General features: G+C 42.2%; 1 protein-coding gene across 1 annotated transcript in view; it reads right to left on the bottom strand.

Annotated features, from left to right (window-relative positions):
- Nucleotides 1-23478, bottom strand: part of IMPG2 (interphotoreceptor matrix proteoglycan 2) — a 106401-nt gene that overhangs the window by 33497 nt on the left and 49426 nt on the right. The window contains exons 5-10 of the mRNA XM_030582514.1: nt 21006-21101; nt 18292-18323; nt 18166-18189; nt 4039-4088; nt 3439-3530; nt 293-454 (exon numbers count right to left, since the gene is read on the bottom strand). Of these exons, the coding sequence (XP_030438374.1) occupies nt 293-454; nt 3439-3530; nt 4039-4088; nt 18166-18189; nt 18292-18323; nt 21006-21101 (456 nt within the window). The remainder of the gene's footprint in view (nt 1-292; nt 455-3438; nt 3531-4038; nt 4089-18165; nt 18190-18291; nt 18324-21005; nt 21102-23478) is intronic.

Genomic DNA, 23478 nt, shown 5'->3' with positions numbered 1-23478 from the left:
GTATGTCCCAGCATTCTCACTGAGTTAGAATCTGAATCTCAAAGCAGCAGCATTGGTTTACCATTCAAGGCAGAGCAGGCTGTTGTAGATCAGGAGAGCAAGGATATTTGAGGTATCAGATTTGTAACCGCTGGTTAGTGAGGTGATGGGCATTTCCCAGCATGCCTTAGGCAGCAAAATCCCTAGCTAGCTCAGGAGAACCACATAAGGAAAAGCTGTCCCTAACACGGTTTTCACATTCTATCATTGCTACCAGGAGTTTGTGGGAAAAAGATCAGAGAAGGTAAATTACGTGGGAAATAAACTTTTCTGAGAGTAGCTGATGCTGCATAGTGGATGGGTCACTCAATTCTTCAGTGTATTTCTCTCCCAAAATAAGGATGCTGAACTCAACCATCTGGTCAGGAACAGGTTTCATCAGCTTCACATCCTCCTGCTTTATCTCATTGTTGATCTAGGAAAAAAGAAAACAATGGGATTTAGTGACCTATATGATTTGCTCTTGGGTTACTTTTTATATGAAGATCAATCCTTGGGCCATTCTACACTTTGTGGAATTTATCTATGCAGAGGGCAGGAAACACACACGTTTCCTATTTGTTTATTGTGTTATTTTGGGGGCAAGTATTCCCACTTTTCTCTCGGTGAAATAGGATGGGATTCAGCTTCTGTAACCAAAGGATCTCATGAGATATGCATGGATATTGGGTGATTTGCAGAGGTCTCTGCAGAACTACCCAATTGTATCCTCTTTGATCTGGGGAGCTGCGCTGTAATTTCTGAAGCAACCCTGGTGCCAATGGCTGATGCCTCAGAAGGCTGTGCAGCAGGGGCATTTGCTGGCATTACTGCTGCAGGGTCAGTAGGGCAGTGTGCCATGAAGAACAGTTGCTTCTTAGCTCTGCCTCACTGTGATCCTACCTACCAGCCCCAGCCTACACATTTTTGGTGTTGTAATGTCAATCTTCCCACAGGGTCCCAGGGGGAACATGCCACAGGATCAGTACTCTCTCCCTTTCATGCTCCCCAGCCCAGGTCAACTTAGACTTTAAGACCAAAAAGGGACCATCATGATCAACCAGACTGACCTCCTGCCCATTGCAGGCCACAAGACTTCACCCACCCACTCCTGTAACAAACCCTTAACCTCTGGCTCAGTTACTGAAGTCCTCAAATCATGGTTTAAGATGTCAAGTTACAGAGAATGCACAGGTTATTCTAATTTAAACCTGTGAGTAACTCGTGTCCCATGCTGCAGAAGAAAGTGAAACTCCTCCCCAACCCCCCACAATCTCTGCCAATTTGACCCAGGGAAAATTCCTTACCAGCCCCAAATATGGGGATCAGTTAGACCTGAGCATGTGGGCAAGACCTTGCCAGCCAAACACCTGAGAAAGAATTCTCTATAGTAACTCAGAGCTCTCCCCCTCTGGTGTCCCATTACCAGCCATTGGGGATCTTTGCTGCTAGCAGTCGCAGATCAGTGATATACCATTGTAGTCTCATCATACCATCCCCTTCATAAACTTATTACGCTCAGTCTTGAAGCTAGTTAGGTTTTTTTGCCCCTGGTGCTCCCCTTGGAAGGCTGTTCCAGAACTTCACTCCTATGATAGTCAGAAACCTTCCTCTAATTTTCAAGCCTAAACTTGCTGATGACTAGTTGATATCCATTGGTTCTTGTGTCCACATTGGTTCTTCTCTTAAATAACTCTTCTCCCTTCCTGGTATTTACACCTCTGATGTATTTATAGAAAGCAATCATATCTCCCTTCAGTCTTTGTTTGGTTAGGCTGAACAAGTCAACCTCTTTGAGTCTCCTCTCCTAAGGTAGGTTTTCCAATCTTCTGATCATCCTCGTACCCATCTCTGCACCTGTTCCAGCTTCAATTCATCTTTCTTACACACAGGAGACCAGAACTGCATCTAGATGAGGTTTCACCCATGCCTTGAATAATGGTACTAATACTTCCCTGTCTCTACTGGAAATATCTCACCTGATGCATCCTAAGAATGCATTAGCCTGCTGTGGCTCCCCTCTGCTGACAGAAACAAAATGGAGAATATTGCCCAATATTAAGTGATAATCACCAGGGGAGAATCCAGTGGATTTGGAGACTTTTTTATTTATTTACAAACCTCTGGGATTACTTTTTTTAGGTTTGTATAACTTGAACATCTTTTTCCTGTTATTTAAACTGTTTTTTCCCAAGGCAGATTAAAATAATAATAAAAAAACCCAAAGAGACTTTTGTTTAAACTAAAGAGCAGCCTTTGCTATGTCTGACATGAGGAACAGAAACCTTCCCCCATCACACCTTCTTCTCCAAAAGCTTCATTGCCATCAGCGAGTGCCTTCTACACTGTTTAGAGCTTGTATTTATTTTTTAGTTCAATTCCACCCCCACCAACCTCTCCTATTCACAGGCTGCTGCTGGTTAAAGAAAAAAAGAGAAAGAGAGAGAGAAGGATCTTGTTAACCGGCTTGGGGTGTGTGGCTCCCTAGTGCTCTACAGTGTCCTCTCCCAGGGTAACAAAAAGATTGACAATATAGAGGATTTCCCCTCCAGGCAAAACTTTAAAGTTACAAAAACAGGGATAAACCTCCCTCTTAGCACAGGGAAAATTCACAAGCTACAACAAACCTAATGCATTTCCTTACTATTACTTACTATTTCTGCAATATTAGATGCTTAGTTCAGATATGGCTTAGGGAGATGTATTTTCCCTGCCCTGGTTCCTTACTGACTCAGAGAGAACAAAGAAACACAAAAACAAAAGCCTTCCCCCACAGATTTGAAAGTATCTTCTCCCCTCATTGGTCAGGTGCCAACCAGGTTATCTGAGTTTCTTAACCCTTTACAGATATCTAACTTTAGGTATTCAAGTTTGAAGAGTTTTGCCTTAGGTAGATACCAAGGTGATGGACGCTTATAAATACTACCATGTAAATGAAATCCATCTATTATATCGGGAGCAGGATTTTCAAAAGTACCAGAGTTCGTGTCACATTGTCTTCTATTAGGAATTGTGCTCCTAAGTCATACAGGTGCTTTTGAAAATCTCACCCAGTGCCCAGTCCTGCAGTACTAGCAACACACATATTGACTTCTGGGTTGAGTCCATGTTTAGCATTGTGTGGAAGCCTCACTATGAACCCTCTGTGACTGGATAATCGCTTTCTGTAGTGAACTAACTAAACACTTTGCGTAACTCATCCCATTGGTTCAGACGTTACCCTCATCAAGGCAGTGCTTTATCAAGTCCCTCCAGTAAATTCCTTATATTCTGCTGCCCCTCAGTAATTACTATCTTTTGTTTGAAACTATTGGAAATCCTGTGGCAGGATCAGAAAGGTGAAAGAGAGAGAGGCTGGATTAAGAAGCAATGCAAATCAAGATAATAGCAGTTACGAAGGGCAAATGAAGAACTACTTACACTAGCATCTGAGTCTTCATTCTTGTTGAAGGTATAATTTGATGGACTCTCAATGGAGACCTCATGAGGGGGTGGGACATTGGCAGCTGCATCTAAGAATGAAAAGAAACTTTTTTTTAAATCATACAAACACTTATGCACACTTCCTGCTAGACTGTTCAACACACTAAAATATGTTTGCAATTATTCCTGCTCCCACCATCCTGAGAGGAACAAAGCAGATGAATCATCTGATGGGGTAGAGAAAAAATAAATCAATATGTTATTCAGGACTACACCAAAATTTGGTCTCCCTAGCAAGGATGTGATAATTTTCAAAGTATAAAATCAAAGATACTAAAAAGTGTCCCAAGCCAATTTTAAAATTAGGATCTTTCCAGATGCATGCATGTTAGGCATTGACAGCATCATAATTTGTATTACAGTAGCATTTACAGGACCCAATCAGGATCAGCATGACCTAGAGATTAAAGAATCCATGTCTAATTACCAGTCCCAAGCCATCAAGTTCCCCAAAGTGAATGTTGCAATAAATTTAAAACATCAGTTTATACAAGCACTTAGATGGTAGAGATAAATATAAGCAGATGAGAACAAGACCTCTTAATGTGGTAGCATCAGCAGCTGGAGATGGTGTTGGAATTCCAGAGCTGAAAAACAAAATCAGAAACTGGATTAAAAATATGAAATTAAAGTGAGAATGTGAGAGTGAGGTTTTTTTTTTAAATCTAGTTATGGTTCTATCACCCAGTTTTACCTGAGTCTCTATTATCAAATCAAAAGGCACATTTGCAGAATAAATTCTCCATGTATTACTTTACTGACAACTTCATAAAAAGCAGATTTTACATTTTAATTATCAGCAGCAATTTGGTAATGAGTCACATGTGTGAGGGTTTGGTTTATTTAATGCACAGATAAGTTATATAAATCAGCCAAAGACAGAGAAATTCTGCTGGGGAGACCATGTTTAATTTAAAACACACTGAAGTTTATAACAAAGATCAGAACTGGCTTAACGTCATGCAGCAAAAAAAGAAGTTGCTCATGTGTCTTCTGTCCCAGTCGTTTGCGGTCAAAATGATGTAAAATTCATCAGTTTCAGCTGAGTTTCATATTCAAATTACTAGCGGGGTTCAAAACCAAAACCACCCCAAACAAAATGAGATGAAAATTTCTCAATGTGAAAGGGAACCAGCAAGTTTGGGTCCAATCCTGCAAGCTGCTGAATCTGCACTGAAGCTAATGAGAGTTTAGGGTATGCTCAGTGTCTCACAGGACCAGGCCCTTAGTGAATACAACAATGCTTGATTTGCAGGTAAAGTACTTATTTGGATAAACAGAAAATCTTTAAGATTGGGCTATAAGCTCTGAAGAGAGCTTCTAATTCAGTGATCAATTTAGAAAAATCATGAGTGTTTACTGGATTGAAATATTTCTTTCAACTGAAGGGAAAAATCTTATTTCATTGGTTGTAATATTTGTGCCATAAAATTAACATTGCAACAGGAAGAATTCATCCTGATATACTTCTAAGGCAGAAGACGCTACCTGAAACATTTTTTCTTGATCATCTTGCTGTTTACAATTTTCAGTTGAGAAAACTCCCTTCAACAAGAACATGCTAAGAGTTCAAAATTGTGCATTTTAATGCATTTTACTGTTTATTTTGAGAACATCCTTTTTTTCCCCCATATTGGTTTTAACCCCAAAGATTCTATGACTTACTTCGGGCTTTATCCTGCAGTCTTTACTCAGGCAAAATTCCCCCTGAAGTCAGTGGTTGTTTTGCCCAAATAAAGACAAAAAATTGGACCTTCGATCACTCCTCAAAGAATGGCAGGACTCTACACTAAGGCCTCGTCTACACTGGAGGGGGGAGGTCGATGTAAGATAAGCAACTTCAGCTACAAGAATAGCATAGCTGAAATCAACGCATCTTATTTCGACTTACCTCCTGTCCTCACGGTGTGGGATTAATGGCCACGGCTCCCCCGTCAACTCCACTTCTGCCTTTCACCCTGGTGGAGTTCTGGAGTCGACAGGGAGCACATTTGGGGATCGATTTATCACATCTAGATGAAACATGTTAAATTGATCCCTGGTAGATTAATCGCTACCCGCCTATCCGGCGGGTAGTGTGGACGTACCTTAAGTCACAATTCCATATAGGCCCTTAATCAGCTAGGTCATTAAGACTCCTCACATCCTTTAAGTTTATGTTAAATATGTATATTGAAGTATTTTGCTAACTTGAAGTCATAATGGACAATTGTAAAACCTGTGATTTTTCTCTATGCCAACCCTCTTCATTGTTCATCCATCTTTCAAACATTTGACAAGAAAAAAATTGAGTTCCGATAAGGTTTTTTTTAAAATCAGAACTATAACATACTCTCTATATTTAGGGGAATCAGAACAATAGTGGGGTTCAAGTAGTTGAAAAAGAATTGGTCTTCTTTGCAGCAGCCTGCCTGGAACACCATTTCCCATTTGTTCTATTTAATATCATTTCCGTGGCTGAGGCATCTGCTGGGAATAGTCCTGTGAGTTTGGAGACAATGCTGAAAATTCTCCTACACACACACACAAAACGGAGCCTGACAAAATGCTTCAAATTATGCAGCTATACTCTAAGCTGAACTTTATCAAGATCAAACATGTCTTTGTTGCCAACACTGCTGACCTTTGGATCATGAGAAGCCCCTGGGTCCACTCACACTAATAAAGGAGGAACTAGAAAGTGAAAAATCCTTGGCTTTCTTCCTTTAATTTTTAATGTGTCTAATTCTTTTCCTGGAGAAGATAACCTTGAAAACATAAAACTAATATGAACAGGTTGCTAATGTTAAAAAACACAAGCAGCTGGGCTTCACCTCTGCAGCAGGAGACTGGAATTAACTAAAGATACACACATGCACACACACAAACACACATGTAATGTTGTAAAATGAGTACGTTGAGTTTGCTGTTTATCCCAAGGACTTATTTCGCTAAAGCTTTCCAGTGTCCTTAGGCCAGCTCTGTGCAGTTGTTGTGATGTTAGCCCAGAAAATGTTAAGCTTGGGGAGAGGCAAAATAACTGTTTCTCATGTCTGTTCAGTAACATCCAGGCTGTCTTTAGATGGCACTTCTTAAAAAATCCTGGTTAGAAAAGCAGAAAATATTATTGATTAAACAAGACTTCAAAATATTTTCCTGAGCAGTAAGCCAATAAGTCTCAGAAAAACCCTCAAAAGTGCAGGTTATAGACATGAGATACAGCTGTTCATATTTGCTTCCAAGTTCTGATATCTGTCACCTGTTTTCAGCAGCAAGCAGAGGAAACATCCCCACTAGCTACAAATATAGTAGACATTATCACTGAAATTATCATTAATCATATTATAGAAATATAGTGAAATGTTTAAGGGGATCAAATCAATGCACAGTCCAGAGCTGTGGAGACCAGCCAACAAAGTGAGATAAGAGCAGTCTGGTGACGAGAGCAGTAAGTACAGTCATTTGTGGATCTGTTGATTTTGACTGGTCTTTACATAAGGAAGAGTTGGACAGATGCCCAGACTAGAGATAACATTTCCTGGTAGAAGTGTAGAAGAGGTGTTACTATAAATAGCCTGCAAGTAACAAAGGCAATGATTAAAGACCAAATGCTCTTGTTTTTAATGTGGACAAAGTCCCAGGTCTACATAATCTATGGATTTTAAAGGATTTAAGGCCAGATAATTTGCGACTTCTTTTTGATACATTTAGAATTTCAAGAAAATAAGTGGCAAGTTTCCTGAGATCTGGAAAGCTGTACCTTGTTAGCATACCGAAACTATTCAAACAAAGGCTATAAGATAAGTGATTATTAGAGCTGAAAGAATAATATATAACGTAATTTAGTCAACAAATTTTGCTTCTTTTTCTGTTCATGCAATGTCAATGAACAAATTGAGACTTTCTTAACTGCAATTGATAAATTTGAATCAATTTTGTTTATTTAGTTGCTTCCTATTCTAAATCTGAAATCAGAGCTATCTTGTTTCCTGATAAAATGCTTCTTATCTACTCAGGTTCTGACTCCCAGTGACTTCAAAGGGCATTAGAGCAAGTCCACAATCAGGTTTCTTTCTAAGGCATCTGTCCCTATAGCATCTAAATGTCATATTTCTGATGCAACGTTCACAGAAAGCAAATTTGAAATTAACTTTCCCAAAGTATTGGATGGAATGTGCAAACCAAAAATTCACTTCCCACAAGTGTTCAATACAGTGAAACTCATACACAAAAATTCATAGAAAGCAAAGACAAAAGTTTTGCATTTCCCACTGAAGCACAATCATGCCAGCATAGATTTAAAATAATATTCTGCTCAACTATAATGCTTTCCAGCCAGCGGTTCTCAAACTGTGGGTCGAGACCACAAAGTGGGTCACCACCCCATTTTAGTGGGGTCGCCAGGGCTGGCTTAGAATTGTACTCTTGAGGACATTCTGCACCAAAAAAATAAAAATTCTGCTCACAAAATTTTAAAATTCTGAACATTTTATGTCAAATAAATTTGGAGGCTCCAGTAGGGCACTGGGGAGCACAGGCCACTGGCTGCACAAAGGTAGCAGATCACTGTGCAGCTTCCCCCCGGGACACGGATTCAGTGGTGAGGCTACACCCAACCCTGACACAGTGGAAGGACCAGGCCTGCCCCAGAAACACCCCAGGGCCCTGCCCCTCTGTGGCAGGTGCACCAGGTGTGGGCAGGCAGGCTCAGCAAGGCAGGATCCAAGTGTGGAGGGGTTTGGTGTGGGGGGATCCAAGTGTGGGATGAGAGGGGTCTGTGTGGGGAAATTTTGGTGTGGGCAGGTCAGTGGGGGATCCAGGTGCAAGGGGGATCTGGATGCACAGGGCATTGTGGGGTTCTGGGAGCAATAGTAATGGGACTCTGCAGAGAGGTCCAGGTGAAGATGGTTGGGGCTCAGCGGGGGTGGGGTGGGGATAGAGCTTGGCAGAGGGGTCTGGGTGTGGGGGCTCAGTGGGGAGTCAGGCTCAGTGGGGTGGGGATCCAGATGCAGCTGTTTAGGGCTCAGTGGGGTGGTCCAGGTGCAGGGGAAGTTGAGCCCATCAGGTGGTGTTTCTGAGTGCAGAGGGGGGCCAGGCTCATCAGGAGAGTCTGGGCAGGGCTGGCTTCAGGCCGATTCCCCTGAACTGAGCCCCGTGCCTAAGAGGGCCCTGCACCTTAAAGAAGAGTGCCTAATTTAGGCACCTTTTTAATGTTCACTCACCTGGCGGCTCTTCAGGTCTTCAGCAGCATTTTGGTGATGGGTCCTTCCGTGCCGCAGAAGACCCGGAGCGCCGCTGGGTGAGTCATCCCTGCCGGAGCCCCGTCGAAACTATTCGAATCAGGCCCCGCACTTCCTAAAGCCGGCCCTGGGTCTGGGTATGAGGGAGTCTTGTTACCCTGGGGTTGGGCGGAGAGGGGAGCAGCACCCTGTAGCTGAGGAGTAATGGGTGCAGGAAGTGGGTAGGAGACAGAGTTTGCAGAGCTTCCTGCAGCTAGGAGAGAAATCTCGGGGTGAGTTTGACCCAGCCCCAAATGCCGTGCAGGGGAAGAGGAAGTCCCATCCTCCCCAGCCCAGCCAGGACTAGCAGCTGAGCCCAGCGCAGGGTAGGAGCCACCAGTTGGGTCTTCCCCAGTCCCACCCTCTGCTGCATAGTGATTCTCTCTCTGCCAGCCACCCTGGGCACCCGAAACATACTGCTGGGGAGGGTCAGATGACCACTCTTGTGGCTTTCCTTTAGTTACCCATCAGAAAGTCATTTTTCTGTGGGGAAGCAAAGAAATTTGTGGGGGACATAAATTCTGTGCATGCACAGTGGTGCAGAATTTCCCCAGGAATAGACTTACTGAGGTCTGAGGCTGAAGCTCAAGCCCAAGCCCCACTGCCTGGGACCGAAGCCCAAGGGCTTCAGCCCTGGGCAGCGGGGCTCAGGTTATAGGCCTCCTGCCTGGAGCTGAAGCCCTTGTGCTTCAGCTTTGCCCTCCCCCCAATTCAGGGTGGTGGGGCTCAGGCTTTGCTTTCCAGCCCACCCGGGGCAACGGGGCTCGAGCTGGCTCAGGCTTCAGGGCTTCCCATTCTAGGGTGATGTAGTAATTTTTGTTGTCAGAAGTGGGTCACAAGGCAATGAAGTTTGAGAAGCCCTGCTCTAAACCCTTTACAAATCTTAATTAAGCCTCACATCAACCTCCTTTTACATAAAGAAAGCAGGAACACAGAGGTGAAGTGACTTGCATATGGTGACATGGCAAGTCAGTGGCAGAGCCAGGAAATAAGACCATTTTATTACTTTAATCCCCATGATTTACTGGAAGATCATTTTTAGCTAATTTGCTGGAGTTTTTTAAGACCTTTTTTCTCAAGGGAGACTAGAAAAATGCAGAGAATGCTACAGTATAAACTCTATTTCTATTTTTCAGTGGCCAATATTTCCAAATTGCAATTGCCTAAAATTAGGCTTCTAAATGCTTCCATAGGCACCTAAATAAAAGTGGCTTGTTCCAACTCTTGCTGCCACCTCCTCTCAACTCCAAGGAGCATGGGGGAAGATGGAGCCAGCTGGTGCTGAGAGAAAAAAGCAGCTGGCAGGGAGTGGAAGAGGGGACTACACGGTCAGAGGGGAAAGTCTCTGGTTTTCAGGCACAGGGAAGCAACCACAAGGGGAGAAAACAGGAAGAATGTTGGTGGTGGTCATGTGTCTTTCCAAGACTGGACAATTGATAAAATGAGGACCAAACAGACTCTGTAATGTCAAGATCAACTTCTATAGCAATAACAATCTACTTTATGCTACATTTTTTAATTCAAGTGCCCATGACCCAGACATGCATATTGACAAGCAGAGAGATTTGATTATTATAATAGGAAATAAATGGTATTGTTACGCACACAATTTTCACTCATAACTGGCTGAAAACAAGTCAAGGTCCAAGTATCTCTCTGGTATGACCCTACGGAAATCAATGAAGTAACACCAGGGATGAATTTCGTCCAGTTAACTAATGCGGTTTTAGGAACAATATTAACCAACCACATTTCATATGCAAATTTGTGTTTCCTAATTGATTTGCCAGTATTCAATACTTACTTCTGGATTCCTAGCTTAAAATGTTAATTTACTCGAGAAACTCCTGGCTACAGTGGAGATATTTCCAGATGCTTCTGATGAAGACATTCAGAATGTACATAACAATACATATATTGACTCAGTGTTTTAGTGACCATCAAATGTATATTGCCCTTCATGGTAAATATAGATGCAAATTCTCCTTTACCCTTTTTCAATCATTGGATCAATACATGCTGAAGTTCACCCAAACATGAAATCAATGGGACAAATTCTACCTTTAGTTATATTCAGGCAACCCTGTGACTTCAGTGGGAAGAATTTAGGCATTTGTTGGGCCACTGTGAACTCGAGAAAAGAACACATGACAAAAATGTAATTTCTGTAGTCCTACCTGCACAAGTGAAGACCTGGACCAGCATGGCTGAGCATTAAGCAAAATATACAAATATATAATATATGTATGGAGAAGCAGGAAGAAGCACACAAAGAGAAGTTTAAAATGAAGGATGAGCAATGCTGCACTATGGTGCCTTCACAGAAATAATTGGTTTCAGACCATATAGTTCTGTTACCTACTTGATCCTAGGCAGCGATGGTAAGGTCCAAAGGCACAGTCCTGGGGGCATCCAAAGCCTGAACTGGGGCTAAAGAAGGCTCTTTGAAGCAAAGAGTTCTCATGAAGAGTGTACCCCCAAGATAGATTCTTTTTCTTTTATGATACATTGTGTATTTATAGATCCTAAACCAGCAAAGCACCTAAACATGTATAGGCCAACTGAAGTCATGAGATGCACATACTTGAGTGCTTTGCTGGATCCAGGCCTCTAGTTAACAGCAAAGCAACACTTTGGATCTGTCATATGATGGTGCATTTGTGATACCATTGATGTCTTTTGTGTCATTTTAAAAATAAATTAGTAGTTAAGATTTCTCTCTCTCTCGGGGTTTTTTTGCTTGTTTGATTGATTTAAGAATAATTATATGTCCCATGTCCCCAGCTCTCTAATATGAAATAAAATGATCCCAATAGCTCTATAATGGTCTCCGCTCAGGGTCTGGTTGGGAAGCATTGCCTAGTGGTCACGGCCACAACCCTGGACTGCCAATGGGGTTGTGCGGAGGGGAGCCCCGGCCCTCCCCCTCTACCGGGCTCTGAGCCAGGACCCTTCTAGCTACCAGTAACCTGGCCACCAAGACCACTTAAGGTTGTCCTCCCTGGGCCTCTTCCTCTCATCTCCCCCCCGGAAGATTCCTTAATAGAATTATCACAAATTTTCTGACTCATTTTGAACCTCAATTTTAAAAAGTTAAGAAAAAAAATGTGCATATTATGAACAATTAAATATATATGAATGAATATGTATATGGCTTATGGTTGTTGCACAAGTTATATGTATATTACAATTGTTCATAATATACACCTTTTTTTCTTTTTAAAATTATGAGGCTCAAAAAGGAGTCCAAAAATTTTTGATCATTCTATTAAGGGTTGCTGATCTAGACAGCAAAAAAGCTGAATGAACCACTAAAAATAAAAATACTTTCACGTAAAAGAAAATAAACAATAATGTTTGAAAAGAAGAACAAAAGTTCCCATCCGAGTTTCAATTTGGAAGGATTACATATTTTTGTGATGGTGTATGGGATTTAACCATGGAACTTCCCATTAATAAAGGTAGGAGTCATGCAGCTAAACACAGGGAAACAGCAATGGTGGAGTGTTAATGTTGAAAGGACTTGGGCATTTTTACACCATGGTTATGTGATTGAGTGGACTCAAGTCCTATTTATTCTACAGTGTGAACCATTGCTACCACCATTGATGGTTAATCTTACATGACTGCAAGGGGTAGTTTTACTGGAACCAACCTTCATTCTGGCATTACATAACTGTGTGTAATACCAGACTGCGAGCTATTCCTGGAAATAAGTTATGCAACAACCATAAGCTACCTTTTCTGTTGGCTCTACTAAACTACGCAAGCACTTAACTTGCTGAAACCAGTTTTTTTCCTACTCATATACCCTCACTTTTTTTTTTTGCAACTACAGGAGATTATACACGGTGTCTTAGGAAATTTAGTAAACTTCAATTTTACACCTTTGTTTAAAATTTTCTATTAAAGTATATATTTTTTATTATTATTGAATGCTGTTGGAGTTAGACTTGTAGAAGATATTACTGTAGGATTAATGAGATTCTGATTTGAGCTCCATTCTTCTCCCAAAACATAAACATGAATGTAAAGCCACAAACACAGGAGCTTTTTGTTTAGTGGAGGGAAGATTGATCAAAATTCACAAAAATATAATAGTGTTTTAGTTTCTTGTCCCCAGAACAATGCTTTGGAAATCACAGTCAGAAGAACAGGAACCAATAGAAAACCTCCTTACATTCTTTGCCATGAGTAAAAAAGACCAGATTGCAATTCAGGGGTCAATTCCCTGCTATGCTACAGATTTCCTATGCGACTCCAGGCAAGCCGCTTAATGTCTTAGTTTCCCATCTCTAAAATGGGGATAATAGTATTTCCCAAACTCAGAGGTGTTGTGAGATTAAAGACTGCAAGATGCTCTGATACAACAGTAATGAAGGCCATGTAAGTATCAAGACAGATAGAGATCTGGGGTTAGGAAGGAATGTTCCCACAGGTCATATTGGCAGAGATGTTGGGAGGTTTCGCCTTCCTCTGCAGCATGGGGCACTGGTGAATTGCAGGTTTAAACTAGAGTAAATGGTGAATTCTCTATAACTTGAAATCTTTAAATCATGATTTGAGAACTTGAGTAACTCAGCCAGAGGTTAGGGGGTCTATGACCTACAATATGCAGGACGGGGTGGGTGAGGTTCTGTGACCTGCAACATGCGGGAGGTCAGACTAGATGATCATGATGGTCCCTTCTGCCCTTAAAGTCTATGAAGTTATGAGATCCTGGAGTAAAATAGAGCCAGGCACACTGAGCAGTTTATTAAAATACAGGATACTTGTTACACCACAGACCTTCAACCTAGGCTACCTAGGTTGGTGAAGGAGGTGCACAGCCTATTCCTATACCAAAGATGATGTACATGGTGGAGGGGGGAGACAGTCCTACAGGTTACAGAGTATGTCAGCCTGTCTGCTTCCCTTCTCCCCCCAGCCAAGAACAAAGTCCTATCAAAAGTCAACAGGGAGAATACCACCACTTCTTTTTCCCAAAGCTTCATGCAAAACGAGGTGCTGCTTATGTCATAATGGCAGGAAGATGCATCCAAAAATCAAGCACACAAGGCAAGAAACCAACCAAGCAAGCAAACCTCAGAAATATCCTGACACATATGTCTGCCCAGAAACAGACTTAACACAGCAAATATACATTTGTATCACAATGCAGGGACTTAGCAATATGATCCATTAAAACTACATAGTGAACGCTCTATAGCTGCTCTGTAGGTTTACACTAGGTACACCTGACCTGAGGCAGGTTACCGGCCCCCCTATATGTATGAAAGTTAACTCAAAACATCTGCTGAGCCTGGGATCAATAGAGAGAAATGTGGGACAATAGCCAACAACACTGGGGCTGGTACCTCAGCCACAGCACAAGACCTTTGAGCAGAAAACATTATGGATAGGGCCCTTCCAAATTCACAGTCCATTTTGGTCCCTTTCAAGGTCATAGGATTTTAAAAATCATAAATTCATGATTTCAGCTATTTAAATCTGAAATGTCATTGTATTGTAACTGTAGGAGTCCTTACCCAAAAGGGAATTGTGGGGGAGGGTGGTCACATGGTTATTGTAGGGGGTGTTGTGGTATTGCTACACTTACTTCTGTGCTGCTGCTGGTGGCAGCACTGCCTTGAGAGCTGGACAGCTGGAGAGTGGTGGCTGCAGGCCAGGAGCCAAGCTCTGAAGGCAGCTCCACCGCCAGTAGCAGCGCAGAAGTAACGATGGCATGGTATGGTATTTCCACCCTTATTTCTATGCTGCTGCTGGCAGGGAGCTGCCTTCAGATCTGGGTGCCCAGCCAAGAGCTGCCCCTCTCCAGCCACCCAGCTCTGAAGTAGCGCAGAAGTAAGGGTGGCAATACCACTATCCCCCCTAAAATAACCTTGCAACCCCCCTGCAACTCCCCTTTGGGTCAAGGCTCCCAATTTGAGAAACATTGGTTTCCCCCATGAAATCTGAAAGCACACAAAAGACCAGATTTCACAGAGGGAGACCAGATTTCATGGTCCGTGACGCATTTTTCTTGGCCATGAATTTGGTAGGACCCTAGTTTTGCACAAAGGACTTGCACAGAACAACAGTTCCCCTCTGCAGGCAAGATTGAGTCTGCCTGCTGACTACTTCTGAAGACTGGAGAGGGTTAGGGAATCTGCTCTTCCTAAAGGACCACTAAGGACTCCCAAAATAACCACTTAGCTCCTTATGTGCAGAAGTCATCAGGAGAGCCAGCCAGCTTGTGCCTTCAGTGGGAGACATCAGTGGAGGCACCCCATTTGTCTCTGCAGTGGGAGGTGATCAGCTCTTCTTGTTAGATGCTTATAGGAGCTGGATACAATGCTATCCTGCCTCTTCATCTGAGCGTTCACATCAAATGTCAGTGAGTGTCCAGGCTAAATCATGGCCCACTTTTCAGAGGTCAAGAGCAAAAGCCATTTTTTGTCTTGTGACCAATGGAAAGCCAACCAACATTGGTTGAAAATATCTCCATGATTAATACAATACAATGCAATACAATAGGCATATGGAGAATGTGAAGAGAAATTGTGTGTTTTGAGATGGGATTGAATCACAAACCCCATTCCTAATTCCAGGGTTTTGTAGATTTTGAATATACTGAAGTATATTATAGTGAATCTCTTCCTGCTGACACCTGGTCCACAATAGATCTGTCTAAGACAAATTCCAAAGACAAATTCAAATATGTTCCCCTTCACATTATCACCTAGTACAGTGGTTCCCAAACTTGTTCTGCTGCTTGTCCAGAGAAAGCCCCTGGTGGCCTGGGCCGGTTTGTTTACCTGCTGCGTCCGCAGGTTCGGATGATTGTGGCTTCCAGTGGCTGCGGTTCGCTGCTCCAGGCCAATGGGAGCTGCTGGAAGCAGCGGCCAGTGTGTCCCTCAGCCCGCGCGGCTTCCAGCAGCTCCCATTGGCCTGGAGCAGTGAACCGCGGCCACTGGGAGCCACGATCAGCCAAACCTGCTGGCGCAACAGGTAAACAAACTGGCCCAGGCCACCAGGGGCTCTCCCTACACAAGCAGCAGAACAAGTTTGGGAAGCACTGACCTAGTAGTTAGTTGACTTTATTCTTACATCACATTTTTGTTCTGCCAGACTAAGTGTCAATACATTGCATCATCTCCAAATGCAAAGTAAACTACAAATTTGAGGGAGGGGTGGAATGTTGTAGAGTTAAAATGTTAAAAAAGAAAGTTAAATAAAGAAAGTGCAAAAGGAGAACACTCCACTGATTCCAATAAGAGACATGAGAAAGCCAACTCTAAGTTTCTGCTGTGAACAGCCTCAGAGTAAAAAGAACAGGAGTACTTGTGGCACCTTAGAGACTAATACATGTATTTGAGCATAAGCTTTCGTGGGCTACAGTCCCACTTCATCACATGTATGCAGTGGAAAATACAGTAGGAAGATTATATATATACACACACACACAGAGAACATGAAACAATGGGTGTTACCATACACACTATAACGAGAGTGATCTGTTCAGGTGAGCTATTAGCAGCAGGAGAGAAAAAAAGCTTTTTGTAGTGGTAATCAAAATGGCCCATTTCCAGCAGTTGACAAGAAGGTGTGAGGAGCAGTAGTGGGGGGAAATAAACATGGGGAAATAGTTTTACTTTGTGTAATGGCCCATCCACTCCCAGTCTTTATTCAAGCCTAATTTAATGGTGTCCAGTTTACAAATTAATTCCAATTCAGCAGTCTCTTATTGGAGTCTGTTTTTGGAGATTTTTGTTGTAATATTGCAACTTTTAGGTCTGTAATCGAGTGGCCAGGGAGACTGAAGTGTTCTCCAACTGGTTTTTGAATGTTGTAATTCTTGACGTCTGATTTGTGTCCATTTATTCTCAGAGTAATTTACACTGGGTTGACTGCAACATGTTTAGTACACCTACTTTAAACGAGACACAGTAAATCCATCTGATGCACTCAATTGTATTAGCTAGCCAGCTGGTTATCAGTCTCCTTTACAATGCCTGTGTCACAGAGTGCTGCTTAAGGCAGCTGTTAGTGTAAAGTTCACATTAAACAAAACATTACGCACTCCTTTCTGCCCTCAGCAACAAGCAGTGTGAGGCAGAAGTCATCACCGTGCATGGATTCGTGTATCCCAGGGCAGGATTTAACCCTATTTCATTATAGTTATTTCTAGTCCTGTCACATTTCTCTGCATTTAGTACAGTTTTGTAGAGCAATTATTATGAAGAGATTTTTAATTTCTTTTAAATCAAACCTTCCCATGCAGTTTATTTTTCCCTAAAACTTCCAACCTTCAAATTGAGACAAATCCTATTACCTGATTCTGAACTTTTTCAGGCAAGTGTAAATCAGAAGTTATTCCATTAACATAAGAGCTACGTTGGGATAAAACTGATGTCAGTGAGAAAAAAATCAGGCCCACAAAGCTTAAGATGCCTCAAATAAATTAAATTGGCCAGAATATTTGTTTTACAAAAATGAAATCTTCAGTGGCACAAGGGAAAGCAGGATGGCAAGCAAATTCTGAACAGATGTACAGCTCCTGAAACATCACTGAAGTCAATTAATTTTTATGGGGTGTATGTCAGAGCAGCCAAGTGCACCGGGGGGGGGGGGGGGGGCGGAGTTCTTTGAATGTAGAGACTTTCATTTTTAGTTTAAGTCCTGCCATTATATTCACCTCTGTGTTATTACATTTTTATGTGTGATACTGTGATTATGCCATCTTTATGAGAACAATTACCTTAGTTTTTAAAAAGTCTTTTCAGTGACTCATTTCCCCATCATGTGCACTATTTATATTTACCATAAAATGTCATTAGTATTACACAGAGTTTTAAGTGAGAGATCCCCCCATTAAAATCAACGGAAGCCATGCAGCTAATTTCTCTGTAATAACATACTTAGAGCACATCTCTTATGGCATTTTAAACATATATAAAAATATTAAACAGAACGTTAATGGATCCAATTTTCAAGGGTGCCAGAGCCATCTCTAGAGTTTCAAGTCTCCCAGCATGAAGGGCTCCACTGGCCAGAGTACTATGCTACAAAAACAGGCCACACTGACATGGCTCATTCCCCAGTTCAGATCCTGCACTAATCTCTTCACCTCTCTGGTAAAGACTGTACATTTGCCTGGCTGGACACAACTAAGTATTGTGCTCATTCAAGCAAAAATCCAGGCCCTTTACTAGGCCGGCTAAGATGCTCTGAGCATGCCGACCATGCTGGGACACTCTGGCTGTTGCTTTCACAAGTGATCCCCATACTACTAAAGTCCTTCTGAAACCTCTGCACTAGGGTGAATTTCACCCTTTATCACTTAAGACTAACAACAAAATCTGCAGTGTGTAAACTAAATTAAGCAGGATCTGGCCACAAGCTTTAAAAAGTAAAAATGACTTACCCACAGGACCAATCGCTGCAGGCACTAGCGAGAAACCAGAACGAGAGAAAGAGTTACAAAATGTCACAACTCAGCTTTATGGCTGTTACCAGATAGTATAAAGCGCAGGGCAGTGTAAATACTCACCCGTCCATTGCTTCTTTCATATAGGATAGTTTCTGGGTAAAAAAAAGAATATTCCAAGTAAGTTGAGGGAAGAATTAAAATGGAATTTATTTAATATCCAAAAATTTTCTCCAAGAAATATTTTAACATCGATAACATAGACAGCAAGTTGTATATTTATCATTAAAGCAACTGATGAAAATAAACTGGTCAAATTTTTCAAGAGTGAATAGGGATTTTGGGTGTTCAACTTGAATCACCTTAAAGGGCACTGATGTTCAGATATATAGTCAGTGTTTTCTGAAAATCATGACCTTTTAAGCACTCTCAAGGACACAAAATTACTAGTCACTTTTGAAAATCTTGACCAGTATCTTTTCAACAATCTTGTAGAGATTTTTTTTTAATATATACACACTGAATACGACAAAAGTGAATCCAAAACAACACACATTGGATTCAATCTCTGCTAAAGTACATTTATTACAAATAAAAATGATACAGGATCCAAACAAAATACTGTGCACAATCCATGCAAAGGACTGAGGTTTCCCAGCAATGGATTTAATATGGCTTTACCAATGCTACAGCATGACTACACAGAATGGATTCAATCGAACTCTAACCAATCCAATCCTAGCCCTGTCCCCCATAAGCAGAGCTTACCATGGCGCTGAGTAACATGTTGGATACCAGAAATAACATTTTCCAGGTGTTAGTTTTACATTTGTAGAATCTTTCTACTAAATTACTTATTCACAAAAATATTACGCAGACCAAATCTTTTCTGGGTTTTGTCAGTTTGTTTCACAGCCTCAGCCATTTCTTGTATTTAAATTGTGTTTATGGAATCTTTTAAAGTATCTTTGCGACCTTCTGCCATGCAAACATAAACATTGGTAGTATTTTAAAGGTACAGAGAATATTTTATAGATGCAAAATTTGCCATTCTGCGGTTGGTGCAGTACATTAGGAAACTTGTGCAAAGAAAATTGAGTTTTTACTAATGTCACTATGTACTGATCCAGTAAATTTCATGTGTTTAAAAAGAGCCAGATTTTGAAAAAGAAGAATTATAGTTCAGCCACAAAGAAGTGACATCTCTAGAAACAGCTAAGTTAGAGAAGGGTTAGCTAGCTGTTTAAAAAGTCAAGTTGCACTAGGCCATTGCAGCTGTTTTGCTCTCCTCCTCCACCCTGCCCTTCATTTCTTCCTAGGGTTCAGAAGCCCTTAAGTGGGACCATCCCTTTAATTCTCTGAGCTAGTGCTGAGAAGCAGTGTCACAGCTCCCACCTTCACTTCCTGAACCTTTTGTAGCACCATGGAATGGCAGGTGTACACTGAAGAAGTAGCGCACGGGAAAAGCACAGCAGGTGCTAGCAAGGACAGCTTATACACTGCACACATGCCTCCCCATCACACCTACATAACTAATGCTAACTTCCTATTCCTACATGGACCATGGGTGCACGCTGTGATGTGGGGAAATGGTCTGAGATCAGATGACTCCAAACATTAACATTTCATAAATTCACAGAAAAAATAATTTTCAGTAGCCTATTAATAATCCCTCTCCCCATTCCAAGTGGGGAGGCAGCAGTTCTGCAGAAAAGGACCTAGGGGTTACAATGGACAAGAAGCTGGATATGAGTCAGTGTGCCCTTGTTGCCAAGAAGGCTAATGACATTTTGGGCTGTATAAGTAGGGGTATTGACAGCAGATAAAGGGACATGATCATTCTCCTCTATTTGGCATTGGTGAGGCCTCATCTGGAGTACTGTGTCCAGTTTTGGGCCCCACACTACAAGAAGGATGTGGAAAAATTGGAAAGAATCCAGCGGAGGGCAACAAAAATGATTAGGGGGCTGGAGCACATGACTTATGAGGAAAGGCTGAAGGAACTGGGATTATTTAGTCTGCAAACAGAAGAATGAGGGAGGGATTTGATAGCTACTTTCAACTACCTGAAAGGGGGTTCCAAGGAGGATGGATCTAGACCGTTCTCAGTGGTACCAGGTGACAGAACAAGGAGTAATGGTCTCAAGTTGCAGTGGGGGAGGTTTAGGAATGGGTTACCTAGGGAGGTGGTGGAATTTCTTTCCTTAGAGGTTTTTAAGGTCAGGCTTGACAAAGCCCTGGTTGAGATGATTTAGTTGGAGATTGGTTCTGCTTTGAGCAAGGGGTTGGACTAGATGACCTCCTGAGGTCCCTTCCAACTCTGATATTCTATGATTCTCTGATTTAATCATTTATTATAATGTGACACATGAATGCTATATCGCAAAAATTTATTTTACCAGATGCTTCTCTCTTTAGATCGCTTGAACAGCTGACCTGGTCAAGGCCAGCAAGCTTAAAATAACACCTACCCGCAGTATTTTGATGTGATGGCACATGTACAATATGCTGTCACTCTGGATAGAGCAGATTATGCTCTCTCTCTCTCTCTCTCACACACACACACACACACACACTTTCTGATAGCCAACTGTTTACAGTCCTGTTTCTCAACCTGCTCTAAAATATATTGCGTACAGTCAAACACTCAACCCTCTCCTGAGATATGGCTTTATGAACAAAACATTTAGGGATATGATAATGAAGTTTTTAGTGCAAGCCCTCTCCACCCCCTCCCCACCCCCCCAAAGCTTAGAGCAGTGTTTTTCAGCTGGGGTCTATGGACCCCTCAGGGTCCACAGACTATGTCTAAGGAGTCCACGAAAGATTGTCATTACCGTAGAACAGTGGTTTTCAACCCATGGTCTGCAGACCTCTGAGGGTCCAGAGCTTATGTCTAAGATTTCCAAAGGGGTCCGCACTTCCATTTGCATCTGAAGAAGAAAGGTTTTTTACCCACAAAAGCTTAATAAATCTGTTAGTCTTTAAGGTGACACCGAACTCCTTGTAACTTCCATTTGAAAATGTTTAGGGTTCTGCAAATGAAAAAAGGTTGAAAACCATTGGTGTAGAGAGACTGCCCAGCCCCATCCTATATTTTGGTCCCTTTAATTTCTCTAGAAAGCCACTCACACTCCTCTTCTATCTAGGTGGAGAAACAAGCCCCCTGTCTCAGTGAGTCAGCAGAACCCACTTCCCAGCAGGATCAACACATGCTAACATGTGAAGTGTTTCAGAAAACCACTGCCAGCATGGTCAACATCCAACCCAATTGTGCAGCTAACATGCTGTTTAAGACACTATATATGTTTTCTAAATTTAGAACAGTAAATAACTGCAGCATGTCAGATACTGCTGTGTAGTAACTACTGGCAAATTATGACTTTTTAATAGTAATCTCTCGGTAGTTTTTCTGGGCTTGCCATTTCGAAAATCTATTCTTCCTTACAAAATACAATCATCATCAACGGCTCATAAACGTCAAAATCTAAAATTAGAAGCATACCGTGCCATTCCCCCACCTTCATGTTTACATTTTAAAATGTAATTTAAAGCCATTGACCTCTCATTCAATTTTGTAGCAAACTTGTGGAGCTTAATACTGCATGATTGGCTTTAAACTGGAATCTCAGTATGAAGCAGCTGGATTATCCCTTAATCCACCCTTGGTTAGGAGACCCACAGTAATACATATGGGAATATTGTCATGTCATTTCAAAGACATCTGCATATCCACATTTTTATTATAGAATACAGGCAGTAAATAACTATTTAGGATCTGATCTTGTGGTCCTTATTCGGTCAAACCCTCCATTAGCTTCAATGGGAGGTTCGCCTGAGTAAGGATTGTAGATTGATGGCCGTAAATTAGGCTACAATATGCTCTGGATGGTTATTTTAAAAATAATAGATTGACCCAGTCAATGAATGTGTATATTCACTAATACATACATTTTTAAATTAGTGAATTCTACTCACGGAGTTTATTACTACACTTCTAGCACATCTACAAAAAAAAGGCCTACATATTGCCTGTGTGGAGATCATTGATACCTTGCGACATTAAGGAGATAGATAAAATCTGAGATTTGATTGTAAATCCTAAGAAGAAATGACCTTACAAATGATATATGGCCCAACCTTCAGCTCCTAAAAACCCATGGAAAGTTCAAATACATTATTTCACAGAATCATTTTGAAGGTCCACACATTATGTACAGAAAGTAAAGCGTATCAAAGGGCCAAGAAATGTTGTAACAAAGCTTACTGTCTACTTAAGAGCAAGCAGAACACTTATGATGTTTGGAATACTTTGGGGAGGGGTAGTCTTTCAAAACAGAGATTGACAAAGAAGAGTGATCTCTTAATACAGGTTTTACAGGGTATAACGGGGTGGACAAACTACGGCCTGCAGGCTGGATCTGGCTTGCCAGCCATTTTAAGCAGCCCTCGACCTCCCGCTGGGGAGCAGTGGCATGGCCCCCTTCCGGTTCCTACACACTCCAATGGCCCAGCTCCAATGGCTCCCTCTGGTGCTCCAATGGGAGCTGAAGGGGCAGTACCTGCAGGCAGGGCAGCGCAAAGAGCTGCCTGGCCTCGTCTCCACATAGGAGCCGGAGAAGTGACATGCCGCTGCTTCCAGGAGTTGCTTGAGGTAAGCACTGCCCAGAGCCTGCACCCCTGAGCCTCTCTCCATGCCCCATTTACCACAGCCCTGATCCCCCTCCTGCCCTCCAACCTCTCAATCCCAACTCGGAGCACCGTTCTGCACCCCAAAACCTTCATCCCCAGCCCCACCCCAGTGCCTGCACCCCAGAAGTGAAAGTAAGCCAGTACGGGCTGGTGCGGAGGACCGGTAAGAAAAGGAGACTGGCTGAGGGAGGGAGAAGCCTGCCCCCTACATAAGAATAGTTTAAACTCAACTGTTCCCTGAATGGTTCAGCCCTCGGGGTAAGGAGTGGTTTCTGGCATCCTTGTTAATTTCACTCACAGTACCTGGGGGGAGTGTGGAGGGTATGTTTGACCATGGTAGTGGCAGTCCTTGTCTGCCCCCAGGGAAGAGGGGATCTCTCTCCAATACTAATATACACAACAAATACAAGCATTTGGCTGCACAGCTTAAATCCAGAGCTAATAAAAGCAGGTGGAAGGGGAAAACCCACTGTCACATTGGTTTCTCGTCTCCTCCCTCCCCCTCCTCCAATCAGGCTGCAGACAAGTCTCTGCATTCCTCTCCCCCCTCCCCAGCAGGGGTTCTCCTCTAGGCTTTAGCTTGCAGTAGGGATCCTGGCTGAGATGTCTGCTGCTGCT

Source organism: Gopherus evgoodei, chromosome 1 (genome assembly GCF_007399415.2).
Source record: "Gopherus evgoodei ecotype Sinaloan lineage chromosome 1, rGopEvg1_v1.p, whole genome shotgun sequence".
In the NCBI taxonomy this organism is placed as follows: Eukaryota; Metazoa; Chordata; order Testudines; family Testudinidae; genus Gopherus; species Gopherus evgoodei.
Note: the sequence above shows the minus strand (reverse complement) of the source record. Positions and strands in the feature narration are given on the sequence as shown.